This window comes from Lissotriton vulgaris, chromosome 4_1, assembly GCF_964263255.1.
Source record: "Lissotriton vulgaris chromosome 4_1, aLisVul1.2, whole genome shotgun sequence".
In the NCBI taxonomy this organism is placed as follows: Eukaryota; Metazoa; Chordata; class Amphibia; order Caudata; family Salamandridae; genus Lissotriton; species Lissotriton vulgaris.
The window spans coordinates 244,535,107-244,557,590 of record NC_141691.1 but is presented as its reverse complement, the minus strand read 5'-3'; the positions used below and the strand labels follow the sequence as shown (position 1 = coordinate 244,557,590).

The 22,484-nt window shown below is 42.9% G+C and overlaps 1 protein-coding gene across 3 annotated transcripts in view; it reads right to left on the bottom strand.

Annotated features, from left to right (window-relative positions):
- CD99L2 (CD99 molecule like 2) overlaps positions 1–22,484 on the bottom strand; it is a 516,478-nt gene that overhangs the window by 26,059 nt on the left and 467,935 nt on the right. For all 3 annotated transcript variants that reach the window (XM_086918585.1, XM_086918586.1, XM_086918587.1), the window contains one exon: positions 2,021–2,086. In XM_086918585.1, the coding sequence (XP_086774711.1) occupies positions 2,021–2,086 (66 nt within the window). The remainder of the gene's footprint in view (positions 1–2,020; positions 2,087–22,484) is intronic.

Below are 22,484 nucleotides of genomic sequence, written 5' to 3'. Positions count from 1 at the left end.
TCCCGAGAGCACAGCAGCTCTCAACTCATGAGGGCAGAAGCCTGTCTGGTGGTGGCTGGCTGGCGGGGACCAGTCAGCCAATACACTAGAAGTTGGTTGTTTTCCAGGGGAATCCCTAGGATGCCCTCTGCATGTATTTTATAATAAATACAACACTGGCATCGGTGCAGGTTTATTATGCTGAGAGGTTTGGTACCAAACTTACCAGTTTTCAGTAAAGCCATCTTGGAGCTATGGAGTTTGTAATGACAAACTCCCAGCCCATGTACTCAAAATGGCTTCCCTGCACTTACAATATCTGTGAATGGCACAGACAGTGAGGGGGAATAGTATTCAGGCAGCTATGCCCTCACCTGAGGTATGGTGCATCCTGCCTTAGGGCTGTAAGGCCTGCCAGTGTTGTGACTTACCCATGCCATAGGCAGTGTTGGGGGGGCACAGCATACAGGGATGTGTGCCATGTCGACTCTTCAGCTTGGTCTGCATCAAAACATGCATTCTGCACTGGCAGTGTGTGGGGGTTAAGGTGAGGAGTCTCTAAGGGTGGCATAATGTATTATACTGCAGCCCTCAGATGTACAGTTTTGGGAAATAACACAGGTGCTGGGGCCTGGTTAGCAGGGTCCCAGCACGCACTCAGTCAAGTTGACATTAGGTATCTGGCAAAAAGTTAGGGGGTAATCATGCAAAAAGGGGCACTTTCCTGCAGTGTTCACTACTTGAGGTCGTATCTGGAGTGCTGTGTCCAGTAAATTCTCACAGTCTCATCTAGAATATTATTTTCCTTTCTAGAGGCGATATCGGCATCACTGCGTTACGGAGTCCAGTTCTAGTGACAGCTCTGGCTCAGTGGGTCCAGTTCTGAAGGCTACATCTGGTATTTATTTAGCATTTATTGATCGAAATGCTTGCTTGCGTTTTGGAGTGGGTAGATAGATGGGTGAATGGGTGAGAGAATGAGTAGAAGGGGTCAACCAGTGCCCAGATTCATGTATAGATGTATAGATGTATGAGTGAGCAAATGGGTCCAATGGATAGTGTATTGAGTGGATGGGTGAAGTGAAAGAGTGAATGGATTGTTGAGAGGGTGTGTATGTGGTGTGTAATAAAAGTTGTGATTCTGTGTGTAGGGTTGTGGGTTTAAGTAGAATGCGTGAATAGATAGACAAGGGAGCGGATGCCCAGGAGTGGATGTGTGAGCAGAAGACAAGATGATTTATAGATTGCAGGCTGTGGATAGATGGATGAGAGGATGAATGAATGGGTGAGCTACACATACATCTTTGATTAGTTCCACCTTCTAAGATGCTGAAGTGCAAGTTGAAACACTTTGACTGGATCTATAACATGGAACAGCATGCCTCCTGAGAGCAGAACCCAGCTCTGAACACTTTAAATAAAGGTTGACAATTTGGTAGTTTTATACACTTAGCACTGATTAGCTTTACAACTTGTACCAATGATTTTGTTCATCTATGGAAACAGGTCTCAGGCAGCGACCATATGCACAATCAATTATCAATGTGCACACATTATAAACTTATCTAATGGAAAACAAAACCATAACTTGATGAGAAATCATATTTATTTTTAAGAGGCTGATACAAATTCCAGTTGGAATCCCCAGGCACAAGAACAGTTCACCATTTCTTTGTATTATGATTAGGGCTCCCGGTTTTCCGTTTAAACGGATATTTACATATACATACAGACAGAAAAATATTTTTCCTTTGTCTGTATTTATATTTAGAAGCAGGAAAATTCTAGCAAATTTTGCTGCGCTGCCGTGCTCCAGCCAAGTTGCAATGCCTCTCCACTCCCCTCTCCTTGATTCTTGGGGTGTGCCTGCCCACCGTAACACGAAACACCTGCAGGGTCCTATAGCTTGCGGTTTGCTGCAAATTCCTTCCAATTAGGGTCTTTTCAAAAACACATGTGCAGAGTCATTTAATACATGGTCCACATTCAGGGGACATTATCTACACTTTCAACACTTAAAGCAGGTAAATGACTCACTCACCTTGGGGTTCTTCACTGACCACAGCCTCCATATTTTCTCCTTTTACATATTCTGCGTTAAGACCTTCTGTGAAGTCAAACATAGAAAGCAAAACAAATAATTTACTGTTAACCATCAGGCTTTCCCATCATAACAACATATCTATAGATTTTCATTTTGCTGATTCATAAACTTTTTTAATTCGTTTTCATAAGGTGAAATCCTTGTGTTCAATCATCTTCCCTCCACCCATTTAATTAGACACAGCACCTATTGAGAAAATTACACTACTGCTTCTAATCTTCCTTAGGGTTCAATGCACTAGAAAAAACACTTCTGTCATGTCGTAAGTTCTGAACTGGGCTATAGCACATAAAATATCTCTCTGCGCTGTCCAATGGAAGTAAAAAAAAAGATGTACAGTTGCAGAAAAATCATGAAGGAATTTTTTGGACTAAAGTACAAATGAGCCAACTTTTATATTTTTTCAGGCTAGGTGATACTTTCTTTTAGGGAGCGGTTTTGATAAATCATAAATACACACAAGTGCTTGTGATAGTAGTTCAATGATCCGGAAACATAGCTGCCAAGTGGACCTACCTACATCATTTTGGACAACTTGAGCCTCTCTTTGCTTCTATGCCAAAAGCAATTTGTTTTCTGGGACTTGTGGCCTCACTTTTGACAAATATGGGATTTAAAAATCCTGTCATGCAGAGTTGGCGAGTAAAAATTAAGTTTAGCTGAAAAGATCAAGACATGAGGTTAACAAACAGCTCTGAAACACATAACATTTGGTAATGGCTCCAACTTGAGACAACGTGGAAAGCAATGAGTCAACCTGGGGCCATATTACAGAAAGTGCCCTTGGGGCGCAAAAGGCATGTGCACCTGCTTTGTGCGACCACGTGGCACTATGGTATTCCAGAAGGGAGTGCAGAAGCTTGTGCATCCCCTTCTGTAATACTGATAGCGCTGACATATATTTAGCACCAGCACTACCTCAAGAGGGCATTCCCTCAATGGCATAGGGGTGTGGCCCCATCCAAATGAAGGAATCACTTTGTCTCTGCGCCCACGCAGGCGCAGAGGAGGCAAACATGTCTTTAGGAGGCAGACAAAGGGCGCCACAAAAAGGTGGTGCACTTTCAGTGAGCCTCTTAATGGCAGGCTTCTGAAGGGGAAAAAGGGGGTTCCATTGACCTCCCAGACATCCCCTTGCACGAGGGTGCAGTCACTCACACAGCCGCAGAAAAGACGCCCCTTCATTCGCCCTTCGGGGCCAGATCCCAGCAACACACTCCATTTGGCACGTAGACTTGGGGTCAGCGGGATTTAATTAACAAGTAATTGACAATTAGGGAAGGTATATCTACCCGCACCACCGCACTCCACAGTCAACCACGGAGCCGCGGACGGGACGGTTGTTGAAGGTAGTACTGCTTCAGAAGTACGCATAGACGACCTAAAACCAACGAGAGCACCCCTGCTGCCACCAAGTGAGTACTCTGTATGGCGCTAACTGAAGGCTGTATATTTCTATGCGAAGACCCCTATGATGAAGCATGACACCAAGGGCCCTTTTGGTGTGTGAGGGGTATTTAAAGAACACAGTGTGCTCCCCACCTTTGTAGGGAACACACTTAAACCTTGACCTTGTGTCCCCATTTTTTCCTGTCCCACCCTGGTGGATTCGATTTGTTTGTTAACTGCAGTCACTCACTGCACCCGCCTGCAAGGGGCTCTCGCTCACCTTTTCAAAGTGTAGGTGGGTGCCATCAGCAATGTGCAACACAGAGCAGCTTTGAAGCAGTCGCTCTGTATTTCACTTATATGCGCAGCCCCCTGGGCACACGTTCCCTGTTTGCACGCGGCAGACCTGTTTTACGGTGCGATGGGCGCAAACAGGCAAAGTGCCCCCTTATCGTAATACGGGCCCTGGATGTTAAATTTCCCCGCCACTGTCTCAAGTTAGGCGCACTCCCAATAATCAAAGTCATGATCCATGCAATATGAAACACACATTTTCTAATTCTGGAAACGGTAATGAAACTAATTGGGAAATTACATTTCCTAAACCACCTATATAGAGAAAAACAATGTCATAATTCATAACATGTTATGTACAATACTAGTATGGCAAGCCAAATGGAGTTCCTTTTGCTGTTGCCATCTCTGAGTTTCGGCCATGGTTTATGTCATGTTTTAGTAGCACAAGGAGTACTCGCATTAGGGCAGGGCGGAACTCGCAGAGTTTCATTCCACAGAATTCCTTGCATAAAAACTCTGCGAGATTCCGCCGAGATCCGCGAGTGGGCGGAATCAGCACGCCATGCTAATTTTTAGTAGCTGAAGCTTCTTCTGTGCTGCAAAATCAGCACAAACAGTACCACTTGGTGTGCCAGAGGGCACTGCTTCTTTTCTGCCGTTCGAGTAGATTTTGCACTCAACTGCAGCTTTCTCACTATGAGCGGTCGCGACTGCCTGTAACCAACCGTGTTGAGAAAATCAAACCAACTGCCGTCCTAGCACCCAAATATCGCACTAGGGAATTCTAAACTTAAAATTGGTGAGTCACGTGTGAGAAAAACCCTGCCACGCAGTGGTTGGCAGAGTTTGGCCAGAACAAAAAAATCAGCAAACTCTGCCAGCAGAGCAGATTTTACTGCCAAACCCTAATTTGCACTACACTGCTATCACTTTCAAGCAAATGCATAGACCCTGAATGGCAACTCGAGTGAAGAAGTATTTTATTTCCTCCTCTATATAAACATACTAAAAATCACATCTACTTGGTTATGTGGTTACAGGTCTGGTGCAATTTGGTTTTGAACATGTTGCACAAGAGGAATGTTAACAGACAATATATCTTGCAAAGCTTGTTGCACAAATACAAAACTCAAGTCCAATGACCAACTGCATCAAAACACGAGATAGCACATTTCTTTGATTTTCCATAGGAATGGGTGTTTGAATTGAGTACTATTAGAATTATGGAATTCGACAGTATAGAGCACTCACCATTTTCTTCTAACAGAAAATAGATTACTTAGCCCCCATCTCTTTTGCTTTAACTCCAAGTTTATGTATGACAGCCCAGTGCCATGCCGGATACACACAGCATCTGCACTGCAGACCAATGGAGTAAAAGAGAATTTATTATAATAAATACAGTTACTCTTGACTAGTGAACCTTAGACCTGAAAGGGAGATGCATGACGACTTTGCATTCCTGTGAAATGATGTTTTAAAACAAATAAACACAAACTGCCACATTTATAACATTTTAGGACTTCAATACTTGACATTTGTCAAGTGACTATTTCTACAGTTTGAAACATACTGAGCTGTACAGTCCCTTCCTATTATGGAACATACATGCACATTTATTTCAATATGTATTCAAGAAACACTTCTGTGAATTACTGGAGGATAATAGCTGAAACACAATTCAGAGGAGACACGTGCATTACAAACGCCTACCTTGCGTTTAGCAGTTTCCAAAGATGATCACAACACTGTCAATAGACACTTGAAGGATCTAAGACAGGGACCACTGGAAAGGGTGTCTCCTCTATTAATCGATTTGTTTATTGACATTGATTTATTTTGAGTACGTTTATAATGGAATTCTAGTATTTTTCTACAGGGTCTGAGAAGGCAAAGGGAATAACAGATCTTATAATAAATTGAAACTCCTCAATTTAGGACTTCATTTCAACTTTGAAGTTGTTTATAAAGGTTGCCTTGAATGAAAGAATTCGATCTACCCGAGATTTCAAGGTGGAGCTGGTGTAAAGTGACCAGAGGGTTTGGGTGAATTTGCACCACTGCCTCTAAAACAAAGTGTTATTAACTTTAACCCTACTGGCTGGTTACTCCCATTGGGAGAGGCATTGATCCATGCTTTCAAATGACTACTCAATGGTGACTTGCATTCGGTTTGGCATCAACTAAGATAGTATGCCATAAAATGACTTGCGTCCTAATTACAAGTGCCTGCCAGGGGTGCTATCTGTTGTAACCAATAAAATCCAATTCACTGCGGTTCAGTATTATTCGCTATGATATAGTGCAACTATTCCAAATGTTTGGGGCACAAAACGCAGAGTTTGGTGCCTGCTGCATCAAATTCCCAGTTACAGCGCTAACATATGACAGCAAGATCCAATTATGAAGTAGAACAAAGTTTTATTTGCTTTCGATCACTTCTCAGGAACAAAGAAAGAAACAGAATTGGGATATTACTTCATATACTGTTCACTCTGATGTCGTTGAGTTCCGCGTGTTATAAGTCGTTGAGCTATCTTAGGCTTTAGAGAGTCTCTCAAATCAGCACGTTTTCAATTCAATTCAAAACGACCTTTATTCGAATTTCATAACATTCATAAAAGTACGTACAATAAAAACAATCTCATCTCTAAGCAAGTCTATTTACAGTAATCATGATACTTAAAATTTATTACAGCTCTCATAAATCTAATTTTTCAGGGGTTTTCCATAATTTTGAGTACACGAGTTATCAGTCTCAAGAAAGTGCTAGTTCGAAAGGTTCAGCACGTTTTATTTTTACTCCATGTCCTGGAATTGATCTCCCAGAAAATAGAAAATTCAGTAATCGGGATATGTGCCTCTTTCAGATTCCATTTATCACCCTTTCCCCTTTTTCCACTACAACCCATGTTCTCCCATTCACTTGCCAGACAAAAGAGAAGGCAGTAGTGAGGATATTTCTCTCTATCTTACTCCACTGCCTCTCCCCATTTTACCTTTTATTTAGGCCAAATGAAGGACTAATGAGCCCAGTTTCCACTCACCCCATTAATGTGGATTGGTTCTATCCAGTGGCTGTCTACTTCCATCCTGTGCCCTCTCAATTCTGGCGTCCACATCCCAGTTTCAGAAGATGTTGGGATTTCACATATGTATTTGTTGATCTTTTTTCTCCTGCGAAATTCCAGCAGGTACAACTTGCCAAAAGTTAACGAAGGTTGAGTACTTTAGTGCACCGGAAAATTACCAGGTGGGATAAACTACGCACCACTCGGAATACTTACTCATGCGTAGTCTGGGGTTTGCACAGCAGTTGGAATCCTCAGACCTACTCATAACCAAGGCCCAGCAGTGACGAGCTGCTTTATGCACACACAAAAATAACCAAATCACTGTTCTTTCAGATGAAACGCCGTTCATGACCCCTGTGATAATACCACAAACTATTCAGAATACTCCAATCGCAGCATGTCTGCTATAAAGAGACTACTTAAGAAAAATGTAGATCCTCTTGATCTAGCTAGACCATATGGTATATATATATACTAATCATAAGATAACAACAACATATTAAAAAAGAAATGTCAGTTTTATTTCATACACAAAAGTCAATTCAATACCAGATAAAAGCATAAAATATACACAATATATTAAAACAATTCACTGACATAATACAAGGGCAGTACAGTAAAATCAAAATCATACACCACAGATTATGACCCGCATAATAATAGGATTGGACAGAAACGAGTAAGACATACAGTTTGTACAATACAATTGGTACACTCAATAACCTATTTTACCACTTAGTAATACACAATGCTTGAATCTGTGATTATACTAAAGTGCTGGCGTCTTGAGTGCCCTTGTTTTATGTCAGTGAACTGTTTTGATATATTGTGTATATTTTATGCTTTTATCTGGTATTGAATTGACTTTTGTGTATGAAATAAAACTGATATTTCTTTTTAATATGTTGTTGTTATCTTATGATTAGTATATATATGTACCATATGGTCTAGCTAGATCAAGGGGATCTATATTTTTCTTAGGTGCTCTAACCTCATTTCCCTTGATCCTTTTAAGGGGTACCTCTCACTTTTTGATATAAAGAGTTACTAACATAAATTCCACCTGTCTTTCTAATTACCATCAATGTGAATCTTTGAGGCGCATCGATGTCCAGTATACAAGTACACTCATGAGAACAAAATTACAGGTAAAATCTTTTGCCCAATCACTGGGCAAGGCAGCACAATTGCGATAATATTTAATGCCCATACATTAGTGTTTTCAGGCTAATATCTTAAAGCCCAATCCAATGAAGGCTGAGATGATCCTCTGTTGTGCCAGCTTCCCATGGCTGGAATCCTTATTTATGGTCTGTGTAGGGTGGTCCTTCCACTAATTGAGAACCTTCACCCAAGAACATGGGATTCTTAATGGATAAATGTTTGATGCTAAACATCAAGGTACAGCCTAATCATACTATTACCTTTGGCTAGCTCACAGACTTTTCCAGCCAGCAGGATACTCAGTGGGTGGACTGCAGTCACTGCATTGATTTAATTACACCTGGATTTTGTGAATGGTGTCTTCTTGGGCTTCCTGAAGAACTTCCTGCATTTTGTGCATTCAGGATGCAGTTACCGGACTGGATCTTGGGCAGGGACAACCTTACCATATTATGCCTTCTAGCTGCACTCTAGATTGGCTTCTGAAGTGTCAAGAATGGGGTTTATGATGCTTTCAATGAATCTAAAATTGAGGTATGGAAACTTATTTTCTCCCCCATTCTTTAAAAGAAACTAGAGTTCTAGTTTCGTGCTCAGACCATTAGGACCTCCCAGGCTTGTGTTCTTGCTGAACCTCACCTCTTCAACTTGATCCACAGGGTTGGTGATGTTCTTTCTCTTGATATCAGTTCACCTGTCAATGTTAAATCCTTTTGGATGTCTTAAATCCTGCTTGTTCCCTAAATAGTTCATGCATTTCAGTTGGGGCAGCTACAGGTTAGTAGAGCCAAGTCTACGCATGGTGATTTTGTTCTTTATAAACACGTATTACATTACATTACTGTTCAATGCTTTATTTCCAAGAACGCATGTGTTGATTTAGTCTTCAGACAAATGGATTCACTTTATAGTCCCACACATATTAGATTTTCCCATGTACTATATTCCCACTTAACAAATAGACTGATTTACCAGAGGCAAATTTAGAGGCCGAGCCTTACTCCCGAGGGCACATTTCCTTAAATGAATTGAGAAATTTGGAAACGCATACTCATCCTCAGCGGGCCATGCTCACTACAAATGACTTCGAAATCTAAGCCTGCAGCTTGAATCTTTATCAAAAGAGCTACAACCTACGATTTGCATTTCTATGCAATTTCTTTGAAAAACTCATCCATTCTGAGAGCTTCACGTCGAAAAGTGTGGCTCGCATCAGCTGAGTTACATCTGCTTAGGGTCTTCATTAGCAACTCATTAGGGATTCTTGCACATTTATGGAGACTGGTCATTGCATACTACTGAGGAGAGAGGCCTACAAATAGAACGTAGATCATGCAAACAGGCTGCCGCCAAGTCAAAAACAAAGCTAAGGAATTGTTCAGTACAACAAGTCGAATATTTGCATTCGCATATTTATTGTGACAATACAAATATTTTTGTATAGAACTGATGCAAAAGCTTTTTAAGACTTGGCTATTTATCCAAATATTAGTCTTTGTCATGCACACAAATTAGGTTTAAATGCCGGCAAACTGATAGGATGCTAAAGTGTTGAATCTGCACATTCCGCCAACTTCCACCTCATAACACTGCTGTATGATTCGCAGTCGTTAAAAGCAATCCAGGTGAAGAGATGAGGGGGCGGGTCATCAAGGTATGATACTAAGAGTTGCATGCTTTTTTCCCACTGGTGCACTCGGCAATGCATTTGTAAACATATGCAACAGACATTACATGTGTAAAATAATTAAAATGAATAAAATGCCAATGTCTAAAGGAGGCATGCCAAAGTTTAAAAAAAAGTAAAAACAAAATACTGCAAAAATAAATAAAAAAATAATTTAAAGCAGAAATAAAAACATTGAGGCTGATGTGGACTACTTTTTAGGTGGATGTGCAAAGAAAAATGCTATCACTCAGCAGAGTAGAGAGCAAAAGCTAAAACTGGTCGACCCATTGCTCCATGTTGTATACTGTGGATGGCGGATGCAACACGTGAAGGACACTAAGAGAACAACAGATGAAACGTGTTAACCAAAAGCCCCTGTATCCATCTCTATATGTTTTTTTGGGACAGGGGGGCGGGGGGAAGGCTGCAAGATAGCTATTACAATATCTAAGCAATCAGAAATGTGGAGTCTTAAAACTGGAGTGCAGATTTCCAATTGTTTTATGACTGGCTCGGGGCCTTTCTACTTCGTAGAAAGATGCTTTCTCTTTGCTTGAAGAGCCAGTTTACAAGTTACTCAGATTCCCCAAGCAGTAGAAGCAAGTCTGCTGTGGACAGCAACCCCCTTCTAGTAATGTAGCCGAAGAAAGACACAAAAACAAGCCATTCTGAAAGCCACCGGACATCTTAAGTGGTAGCATACTTAATCTGAAGCTGGCCAGCACCTTTTCAAGTCAGCACCATTAGAAGTACAACTTTTCACAAGGAATGTACCTCATTACTTCGAATGTATTACTTCCAAAATGTACTAGTCCGAAATGTTTACTTTTCAATTCGTTTTTTCCTCTTTACAAGTTTTTTTTTTATAATTTCAAATTTCTGTTTAACTTCACTTTCGGTTTTCTCTTGCAGGGGAGTAACTGGCGTACCGCCTATTTCACTTACATCACATTTCTTCTTCTCAGTTCCCCCATCTTCTCAGCTTCCTTTCACATTTTTATTTTTATCAAATCAAAACTTTTATTTGCATTTTAGATATACGACATATGCATAACATGGTCAAAAATAGTCTTTAACAGTGCATTTTTAATGATGAAAGAACAACACATGAATGTAAACACTTTGTCCAAGCCAAGCATTGCTCTGGCCTTAGCCACCTGTCATGTACCGGAGTCAATTGCCACCCAAGAGGGAGAATCATGTTATTCCTATAGGCCCGTTTCTGCAGTGCCCCAATATTTTCTGATGGTTCCTTGATCATACCCTACTCTGTAAATTGGAATGGACAGTAGTCAATTCTCCTGGCTCAGCACTTAAGTTCTGGGACGGGGAGGGTGAGGCGAGAGGGTCAGCGTTACATCATGTCTCTCCTGGCCACGATATGATGCAGCCTATAATGAGGAATGAATTTACATATCTATTTGCGTCTACGTCAGAAAGGATGCATAATTTGTACTGAATGTTTGAGCGACCATCCAGTGGTCTAAGCCAGGGTTCGGCGACACCGTCTCAAAACATAAGGTCTCTACAGATAGGTATTGTGTGCAGCAAAGTATACCCTCTGCAGGAGCTGTCTGGAGAGGAGTCCATAGGAACGTCTAGTTTGGACAATGTCATGCAAGTGCAGTGAAGGTACTTATACTGAAATAAATTGAATTCCATTGCAGTGCCTGCCTCTCCAAAGACCAACAGGGCCTCATGGCAGTCGACTGATGATAGGGGCGCAATATCAGTCTCCTATCTAACCTGGAGAACAGAAAAAGAGTCCATGGTGACAACTACCAATGACCTATAAATTTGTGAGATTTTGTGTCGAAGTCGGCCATTAATAATTTGTCTAAGTCGCCCATTAATAATTTGTCTACGTCGCCCATACATAATTTGTCTTGCAGCAGATTTAAGTCGTGGACATTTGCCAGATTATCTAAGAGGAGAAAGAGAGAATGGAAGAGTCTTTGGTATCAGAAGAACTGGTGTTTATGCAGTCTGAATTCCTTGTGGAGGCCTATAAGAGTGCAGAGCACATGGAACACCACGTCTCCTAATTTATTCAAGTCATCTGGGGAAAGTGAATCCCTCTTAGCATAGAGAGATTGATAATAATCAATTTGGGTGTTGGGTGCGGGTTCCCCCGTAATTCTTGCACCCCAACAATTTACCTCAACTGAAGGCCCACGCATTGATGAGTCTGAGATGGTGGTGAACCTCAATGTCATGAGGCAATGTGTCCCCGAGATAAGGTCCCTCCCAAAACATCAAAATATCAATAATGCAGTCAATTAAGTAAAAGGACCCACTCAGTAACAAAGTTCTAGATCAGCGGAATACATGTAAGGTTTACACAATTCAAAACATGTGGTACAGACTAATTGTCATGAAGGCTCTCAGCAAATAGAACATTACAGAGAAGTGCAAAATCATACATTTTCTAAGTCCCGTGTGGGCAGCAAAATCATTAGAGAAAAGGACAGCAACCCTAGTAGAATAGGAAAGTCTTCTGGCTCAACCCCAAAACCAGGTATCTATGTAGATAACCTTCTCATAGGACAGAAAAGAAAATGCCAATTCATCATGATGAGTGCAAATGTATCATTTCATTAGGAATTCAGAACAGAGTTTTACTAAGCAGCATACTGCCTTAGCACCATCCCACTACTTGAATACTTATCCTGCCCACTCTATGCTAATGCCATCCGGAGAGGGTAGAACAAACTAGGTAAATGAACAACAGCAAGTTATTCAGAATGAATAGAGCACAGTGAGCCTAGGAAGGACCATGACATAATTTACAGTTTTTTTGTGATCAAGCTAGAAGATCGCTTCCAGAACAGCACAAACAATGCTAGCAGAAATAAACAAACATGATTCGGCCTGACTGTGTGCTGCTGGAATAAATAGTGAAATGTGTAGTGGAAAAACAGAAAGACATCCATTTTAAAAAACGTGGCTGCCAGGTTTCTATCGAGTCAGGAAAACACTCTACTGCATGGAAACTCGTAAAACAAATAATAGCACAATATCAGTATGTATATGCGAAAATAAGTATACGACTTCACATTGTTAAAAATGTACAAAAATATAAATGCACAAAAATCCTTAATATCAATCAAAGCCCACGCTATAGCTCGGCTAGTGGTCCTTTTAATTTCCAACATGGGGTGATGAGCTGCCTTTCAATCTGGTTTTAGTTTGTCTCATTTGGACAACCAATGAAGGAATTTCTTGGCTTTGTTCACCCACTCGTAAAAGCAGAGTCTACCGAGCCATAATTGATTATGACATAAAATGTAACCTCCTCCTTTGCAAATTCCCTGAACTTCAAGTCTGTAAACCACTAGGCATCTAATCTCCACCTCCTGCCCTATCTCCCTCTTCTATTTATAGCCCAGTATTGGTGCCAGAGGAGAAGAATCAGGGAGGCCTCGGGCCAGGATGTTTGTGTATTGAACTTTGTGGCAGTCCAGAAAGGGTGCTACTGCTCGAAGAGCCAGGTCTTGAGGTGTTTCCTGAAGGTGAGGTGGTCCTGGGTCAGTCGTAGGTGTTTGGGGAGGGAGTTCCAAGTCTTCGCTGCCAGGTAGGAGAACGATCTTCCTCCGGTGGTGGTTCTGCAAATTCGTGGGACGGTGGCGAGGGCAAGGCTGGTGGAGCGGAGCTGGCGGGTGGGGGTGTAGAACGAGAGTCGGCTGTTGAGGTATTCGGGCCCATGTTGTGGAGCGCCTTGTGTGCGTGGGCGAGTAGCCTGAACGGGATCCTTTTGTTGACAGGGAGCCAGTGGAGGTTTCTCAGGTGGGCGGATATGTGGCTGTAGCGAGGGATGTCGAGGATGAGTCGTGCTGAGGCATTCTGTATGTGCTGGAGGCGATTCTGAAGTTTGGCAGTAGTTCTTGCGTAAAGGGCGTTCCCGTAGTCCAGTCGGCTGGTGACGAGGGCCTGGGTGACTGTTCTTCTGGTTTCGGTGGGGATCCATCGGAAGATCTTCTGGAGCATCCGCAGGGTGTTGAAGCATGAGGATGAGACGGCGTTGACTTGCTTGGTCATTGTGAGGGAGGAGTCCAGGATGAATCCCAGGTTGCGTGCGTGGTCCGTGGGGGTCGGTGCGGTGCCCAGCGCCGTGGTCCACCAGGAGTCGTCCTATGCTGAGGGGGATTGTCCGAGGATGAGGATCTCCGTCTTGTCCTAGTTGAGCTTCAGACGGATGTGCTTCATCCATTGCGCTACATCTTTCATGCCTTCCTGAAGGTTGGTTTTGACGAAGGCTGGGTCTTTGGTGAGGGAGAGTATCAGTTGTGTGTCGTTGGCGTAGGAGAGGATGTTGATGTTGTGTTTGCGTGCGATGGTGGCGAGGGGGCTCATGTAGACATTGAAGAGAGTTGGGCTGAGTGAGGATCCTTGGGGTACGCCACCGATGATCTCCGTGGCCGCGGAGCGGAAGGGGGGGAGCGGACTCTCTGGGTTCTGCCGGAGAGGAACGAGGTGATCCATTCCAGGGACTTTCCTTGGATTCTGGTGTTGTCGAGGCGGTTTATTAGGGTGCGTAGGCAGACGGTATCAAAGGCAAAGGCAATGGAAATAGTCAATACTCAGGAAGGGCCTAAGTGCCTCAGAATAGAAAGTGAATTCTCATTTGTCATAGTAAACGTGACACCATAATCTGCCTAGACCCATGGATTTAGGACAACCATGTGACCTGTAGTGTGCAGCACTATGTGATCTGTAGAGTTCCCAACCCAGAACCCCCTTTAAAATCACCTCCCTCTATCAGTCTGCCAGGTGGGGTTTGCGTGAGAATGGATGTAAAGGTTTCCGGGAATGCTACTGTGCTTGGGGGAGGAGTGTAAATATTTAGTAATGGTGCTTGTGCATGCCTACAAAGCCCTCCACAACATGGGAATAGAATACCTGAACAACCGCCTGACCTTCGACCAGCTGCCTGTAATCTGCCACCACTGTCCCTCTCATCCATCGTACCTGAGCCAGAGGACACTCCTTCCACCTCGCAGCCAAAGCCTGGAACAACCTTCCCATCCACCTCCAAACATCTACCTCCCTCGCCGACTTCAGTAGTACACTCAAGACCTGGTTGTTCGACTAACTCCACCTTATGCATGCGCCTGGATACCCCTAGGGGTGATTAGAGTGCTCTACAGTTCCAATTGATTGACTGAATGTCAGAGGCAACCATTGTAAAAGTCCTCAAGTGGCGATATAGCATCCTATTCTCAAACATCTGGAGTGGTTGAAATGGGACATTGCATGCAAACAGGATGGCAATCCTCTTCAGCCACATAAGAACCTTGTGTGCTTAACAGTTGCAAAGCCATATCGGGCTAGGAAGTTTCATTTTGTCCCCATCAAATGTATCTCTGATGTCATCTAGGATGTATCTAGAATGTCGGGGGTGTACTGTATCTAGGATGTCAGGGGTGTTGTACTGTATAATGCAAAAAGAACAATTGATGGACAGAATGCAGAACAATGTCAAATATTCACCCCATTACAGAGATCTAGGCCTAAATCCATCGTTTTTTTTGCTCAACATGCCATTCCAGTTTGGACCTCATCAGCCAGGATACCTAGACTCCAGTGGCATTGAGAGCACAGGGTGTACCGTATGGCCGCCATTAGGACTGCCCCAACTTTGATTTTTGAATTTGTCTAGGAGACTATTCCATGTCAACAACTAGATCACACCCTCACTACTCTGCCATATTGCCAAGCTTCATTAAGGTGTTCAATGATGTATTCATGTATATCCAAAAATGTAAACACACAATTGAAACATCAGACATATCTCTAAATCAACTAAACTTTCCCCTCAACCCCGACCCTATACTTTGAAATATGAAGTGTATGGTGAATAAATCAAAACACCAAATGAACATGTTACTTACCTTCGGTAACGATATATCTGTAAGAAACATTAGTTAGTTATAGATTCCTTACCTCAGATTTACCCGCAGGCGTCAGACTGGATACAGAAAGTTTTTTCATCAGCAGTACCTCTGCGCATCGGAAGGTGGTGTCGGTGTAGAAGACCAAAGGTCTTGAATAAAGATCCAGAACAGGTAAGTAATCCAAATGAGGTTTATTGGATAAGGTTTCCGATCACAGGAGGAGCGCCTCATCAGCCAGGAGTCCAAGTAGCAACTGACCAAGCACAACGGACACCTGGCTTCTGAGAGCGACTCCACAATTAAAAGAATACAATTATACATTCTATGCACATGCACAGGCATGTGCACACGAGATAATAACAATCATCAGCACGAGAACAATAATGACAAGATCTAACACACTACATCACCTTCCCCCTTATGCAAATGCAGAAAAGAGAATTAATAAAACAATTAAAAAGAAATAAACTCGTTATATCTTGCAGGAGGTCTTCTCATACGACCACTGCGACTGCAAGACGGGACTGTAGGGGAAACAACAGCAGGGGAAGCATGAACCGGTGTCGTAGAGGGTAAATCTACGTTAGCTTGAAATATTTTTGGCTGAAGCCAATGAGACCAATCACAACCCTCCTGAGTGGATAAATTTTTCCTCCTAGAAATGAGGGCAGCTTGATCTGAAGTCAACCTTGCTAACTGTCTCACGTTCCACCAACCTTTGTCCCCCAAAAAAACTGCATTTTTACTGACTTTAAGGATTTGTACAGGACTTGAGAACATAGACAAACCCTTTGCAACTTTATAGGGCTTCTTGATCATGACCCAATCCCCCACCAACATTTGAATGTCCTTTACACATTTTGACTTGTCATAATTTTCCTTCATTACTGCCTGCTTCTGTTTGACTGAGGAGTCAACATTATCCCTAACAGGAGAAAATTGTAAACCCTCCACTTTCCTCAACCAAGCAGGAAACAAAGGAGAATGGAAATCCCTTCCCCGCAACAATTGAAAAGGGGACATTTGAGTAGTACAATGGGGTGAGACATTATAATTCCAAATTTTCTTCTCTAAAAATTTGAAAACATCCACCCCAGATGCTATGGCTGTCTGGATTCCCTCTTTCAAAACTTTATTCCCACGCTCAACCAGACCATTAGATGAGGGCGAATAAAGTGCCACCTTCAATTGTTTAACGTCATGTGTTTTCAAAAATTTACACATCTTGTCAGAGACAAAATGGGTTCCATTGTCAGTTACTAAGGTTCGAGGGGCTCCTTCTAACAAGAACAATCTTTCCAGAAAAGCAATGGTATTATTTGAATCCGGCGCCTCAACAAACCTATAATACATCCATTTAGAAAAGTAATCAATTGCTAAGATAAGGTACCTCTTCCCTTCCGGAAGAACTTTATATGGGCCGGAGAAATCCAAAGCGACTTTCTCCCAGGCCGCCCCTGGTAATTGAGAAGGCTGTAAAGGGGGCTGATGGGTCTTCCAATGTTTATCAGACAACAAACATTCCTCGCAACTGTCCACAGTAGCCCTTACCTGTGCGTCAATACCCGGCCACCAATAATGGGTTTTGATTCTCATACAAGTCTTGGTCACACCCAGGTGACCCTCGTGGGCTAACTTGATAATAGTGTTCCTTAAACCACTGGGCGGAACAAACTTATCACCCCTTAACAAAACTCCATCTTTGACTGAGAGTTCCTCTGCCACCTGAGCAAAATTCTTTAGATCCCCAGAGAGATTCCTAACGTCTGGCCAAGTCTTGGCTGAAAACTCCAAAGCCTGAGATAAAACACCATCCATCTCACTAGCCTCTAACCAATCCTTTTCCGTAATGACTGAATTCCACTCCTCAATAGCATCAATCATAGAGACACATTCCACATCTTCCTCAACTAGATCATCCTCATCATCTCTGTCCATTAACATTCTGGACAAGCAATCTGCCCTGAAGTTTTTACCCCCAGGGATGTGCCTTAACTCGAAATTGAATTCCTGCAGTTTAGAAACCAATCTGGTCAGCCTAGGGGAAAGACTATTGGTACCTGAAACCTTGCTAAAAATAAATGAAAGAGGTTTGTGATCAGACAGAATAACGAATTTGCGACCCCAGATGTACATTTTAAACTTTTGGGCCGCCCACACACAGGCTAACGCCTCCCTTTCAATTGTGCTGTAGTGCTTTTCAAACTCCTTCAAAGATCTAGAGGCAAAAGCTACCGTGTGTTCCTTGCCCTCCACCTGTTGGCAAAGCACTGCTCCGAGACCTTTCATGCTCGCATCCACTGCAATAATGCACATGGCATCATCCCTAAACGCCTGAAGGGAGCGTGCCGAGACAATTAAATCTTTGACCTTAGTGAAAGTGTCATCCAAATCTTTTGACCAAACAAACTTTTGACCTTTCTTAAGGAGTAATCTCAGAGGTTCCACCACTTGAGCGTACCCTTCAACAAATCTGGCGTAGTACTCGGCTAGGCCTAGAAACGAACGTAGGGCATCATTATCACTAGGAGGTTTAGCTTCTGTTAAAGCCCTAACAACAGAAAATTTCGGTCTAATGCCAGAATTCGAAATTGAATGACCCAAATACTCTAACTCAGACACTCCAAACTTGCACTTGTCCTCCCTGACTGTCATACCTCTACTGCCTAGAATGGACAAAACCTTTTTAAGTAGAACATTATGTTCCTCCATTGTTTTTGCAAAAATCAAAATGTCATCCAAGTATGCTTGGACCCCCACCAGATCCCCAAACAAAGAGTCCATTAACCTTTGAAAAACGCTAGCTGCTGAAGCTAACCCGAATGGGAGCCTCAAAAACTTGAAAGCTCCAAATGGGGTCACAAAGGTTGTTAACTCCTGTGAATCCTTAGACAAGGGAATCTGATGGTAAGCGGACTTTAAGTCCAACAAAGAAAACCATCTGGCACCACCCAGGTTTGCCAACAGTTCTTGAATTTTAGGGAGAGGGTGACAGTCAATTTTAATGTTTTTATTGAGACCCCTGAGGTCCGCACATAGCCTAATCTCGTTATTTTTCTTGCGCGCTACGACGATGGGCGCAACCCATTGAGAGGATTCAGAAGGTTCTATGATTTTGTCCTTAACCAGGTCCTCAAGCATCTTTTTAAGTTCCGCCCTGACACTAAGGGGAACGGGGCGGACCTTGTGAAAAACAGGAGATGCCCCAGGGATGAGCCTAATCTTGTGTTCTGCACCACTCACCAGTCCAATTTTATTACTAAATACATTTTTAAACTCACTTAGCAAATCAGCTCTGTTAATTTTTGTGTCCTCAATAAAACAGATAGGAAAGTCACGTACTTTAATTGGATTTTCATCCCCTGGTACAAGGTATAAACCCATTTTTGCGAGGTCTTTCCAACCTACGATATCTTTTCCTTTAATTGCCACGTAGACTTTAGTAATAATGGACCTACCCAGGACCTCCACACTCGTTAAGAAAAAGCCTAACATGTCAATATCTTTCTCGCCGAAAGCTTTTGAATTAACATCAGATTGACTTAATTTCACATCCTTTCCCCATTTATCAAAAAATGTAGAGTCTCTGAGTATAGTAATGGGAGCTCCAGAATCCGCCATTACCTGCAATTTAATGTTGTCAATTATGGCTTCACACAAAGGTCCCTTAATAGGTTCAGAATCATCACACTCCACCATTAACATAAGATTATCAAAGGTGTCATTACATTCATCCATATCTACATAATTGACCTTGACAGATTTCTTTTGGAATCTGCAAACCTTTTGGAAGTGCCCAACTTTTTTACACCCAACACACCGTTTGTTCATGGCGGGACACCCTTTGAAATTCCCAATGTGGAATTTGGACCCGCACCTAAAACAAAAATTTTGCTTATTAGTATTACCACTAGATCTACTCTGCCACTTTTCCTTAGTTTCCTTACTAGAAATGGCATATAGGCCATCGTCAGACATATCCTCTGAAATGAAGTTAACCTTAGTGACAGCATCTAGAGCCATGGCTTTAGTAGAAGTTACGGATCTTTCGATACTAAGGCTAAGATCAATAACTTCGGACAATGAAGGATTCTTACAACTAAGAATTCTTTCTTTCACCTTGGTAGAAGAACAATTGAACACAAATTGATCACGAATATAATTGTCCAGCAGAGGACCAAAATCACAGGTGATAGCTAACACCCTCAATGCTGAAATATATTCGTCAATTTTTTCATCCTCCTTTTGCTTTCTTTTATAGAAGTTGTGCCTCTCCAGCATGATATTAGGAGATTCCTCAAATTGCTTCTTTAATCTGGCAATGGCCTCTACATAAATATTCCATTCGTTATCACCTGAACCAGTAGCAGCTGGAGGGGGAATGGGGACAAGGCTCTTAAAAATGCGTTGTGCAGCCAACCCAAGACTGCCAAAAAGAAGAGCAAATTTCCTAGGAGGAGAATAGTCAGAAGCATCAATTGCTAAAATGTGATTCTCAAACAGGCCAAACCACTCTGACCATAATAACGTAGGTTTTCCAGGTTTTTCCAGGAAAGGAGGGGGTTGAGTGACCTCCCTAACAGAAGCCATATTACAAATAAAACAAGGAAGTTAATATGTAAAATCTATAACATAGAGAAAACCATAAAACCTGAAAAACACAATTTGCAGAAGGAAAACGTTTTGGTTAAAAGGCACCAAATATAGTTACTGTTACAATTAGTAGTCAGGCGTGTGAATCGCCGGTACACACGCAGGAATAAAGCTTGAAGTGTTGCTGACTGTGACTTGAACAGTCCGTGGTTTAAACTGCCTGTCGCTTGCACTGCCTGCCACTTGAACAGCTTGCCGCTAGAACAGCCTACCGCCGCTTGTACAGCTTATCGCTAGAAGCTGTGATGCACTGTTTGCCGCTTGAACTGCCTGCCGTTAGAACTGTCGGTGAGGCGAGTGAATCACCGAGCGCGAACCTTCACCCTTTACCAAGATGGCCGCCTTGCGTAGCGTCCAACGTGCGGCGTGACGTCAGAGCGTAGCGTCGTAAGCGTGGAATCCCAGAATTCCACTCGTATGCAGAGTTCCAAACGTTCCGAAGATTCCAAGACGCGCTGCCGGAGTTCCAAGAGACCGGTAAGCGCGTAATTCAAAAAGAAAAGCGAGGCAAGTTTATTTTCAAGTCTTAAAATAAATCCGATGATAGTATTAAATCCCCAAACGTCTTTGGAAAAGTTTATAGTCTCCAGAAACACCGACGACACTTAAATCCGGGAAAAGTGTCGGTGAAAACAAATTTGAATCCGCTCCTCCTCTCACATGTAAACGTGTCGCAAATAATCCGACGATCCGCTTGAGATGACTAAATAAACAAGTATTGAATAAGGGTCATCAAAGGATCGATCTCCAAAGTTCAAATTTGACGCGAATTCGTCAAAATCCTTTTGCGTGGGTCGGTGATGGAAACAAATCCCGATCGTCGCCAATATGTAGAAGACCAAAGGTCTTGAATAAAGATCCAGAACAGGTAAGTAATCCAAATGAGGTTTATTGGATAAGGTTTCCGATCACAGGAGGAGCGCCTCATCAGCCAGGAGTCCAAGTAGCAACTGACCAAGCACAACGGACACCTGGCTTCTGAGAGCGACTCCACAATTAAAAGAATACAATTATACATTCTATGCACATGCACAGGCATGTGCACACGAGATAATAACAATCATCAGCACGAGAACAATAATGACAAGATCTAACACACTACAGTCGGTGTGCTCTGTGCCCGTTGTTGGTGTCATGGTCGCCGGGATGACGTTGCGGCAGCTACTTAGACACCGCCCTCTTGAGCTGACGTCAGTTCTGTACACAACTTTCTGCGCCAGACACGCAGAGCCATGCAAGACACTGACCATTGGTGCACAGAACTAGGGCCCTGAAAGGATATCCTTTACCCTAGAAATCAGTTCGCAGAACAGTGAGGATGGGAGGGGCGGTAAGGAATCTATACCTAACTAATTTTTCTTACAGAAATATCGTTACCAAAGTTAAGTAACTTGTGCATCTGAAAGAAACACGTTGGTTATAGATTCCTTACCTGAGAATAGATACCCTAGTAATACCAACCCCGGTGGTGGGTCTGCGAACTAAGATCACACCAGAAGGTCCTGGAGAATAGAACGGCCAAAGAAGCCATCTCTCAGTACTTGGCTGTACAGGCAGTAGTGTTTGGTGAACGTGTGCAGCGATGCCCAAGTGGGTGCCTGACAGATGTCATTCAGAGGCACTCGCCTTCCCAAGGCAGTAGTGGCTGCTGTCGCCCTGGTGGAGTGAGCACATAGCTCGACCGGAGGCTCCTTTTTAGCCTGAGAGTAACAAGCCTTAATACACAACACAATCCATCGAGAAAGGGTGAGTTTGTGTATGGCCCGACCCTTCTTCGCAACCAGGTAACCAACAAACAGTTGATCATCCACCCGGAACTGGAAGGATGCAGAGGCAGAATGGTCTGCCCGATGTGAAAGGCAGTGACCACCTTAGGAAGGAAGGATGGACAGGTCCGGAAAACCACCTTGTCCGGATGAACAGATAAGAAAGGAGGTTTAAAAAAAGACCCTGGAGCTCACTCACTCTTCTAGCAGAGGTGATGGCTACCAGGAAAGTAGTTTTAAGAGTCAGAAGGCGTAAAGGACAGTTATACAATGGCTCAAAGGGAGCCCACATGAGATAGGTAAAGCACAAGGTTCAAGTCCCACTGAGGCATAACGAAGGGGATTGGAGGAAACAGATGCGTTAAGCCTTTGAGCAAACGGTTAACTACCGGGGACTTGAAAAGAGAAGGCTGATCTGGCAACCGAAGGAAGGCAGAGATGGCTGAAAGATAGCCCTGGATAGTGCCTAGATCAGAGCCCTGCCAGGCCAAAGAG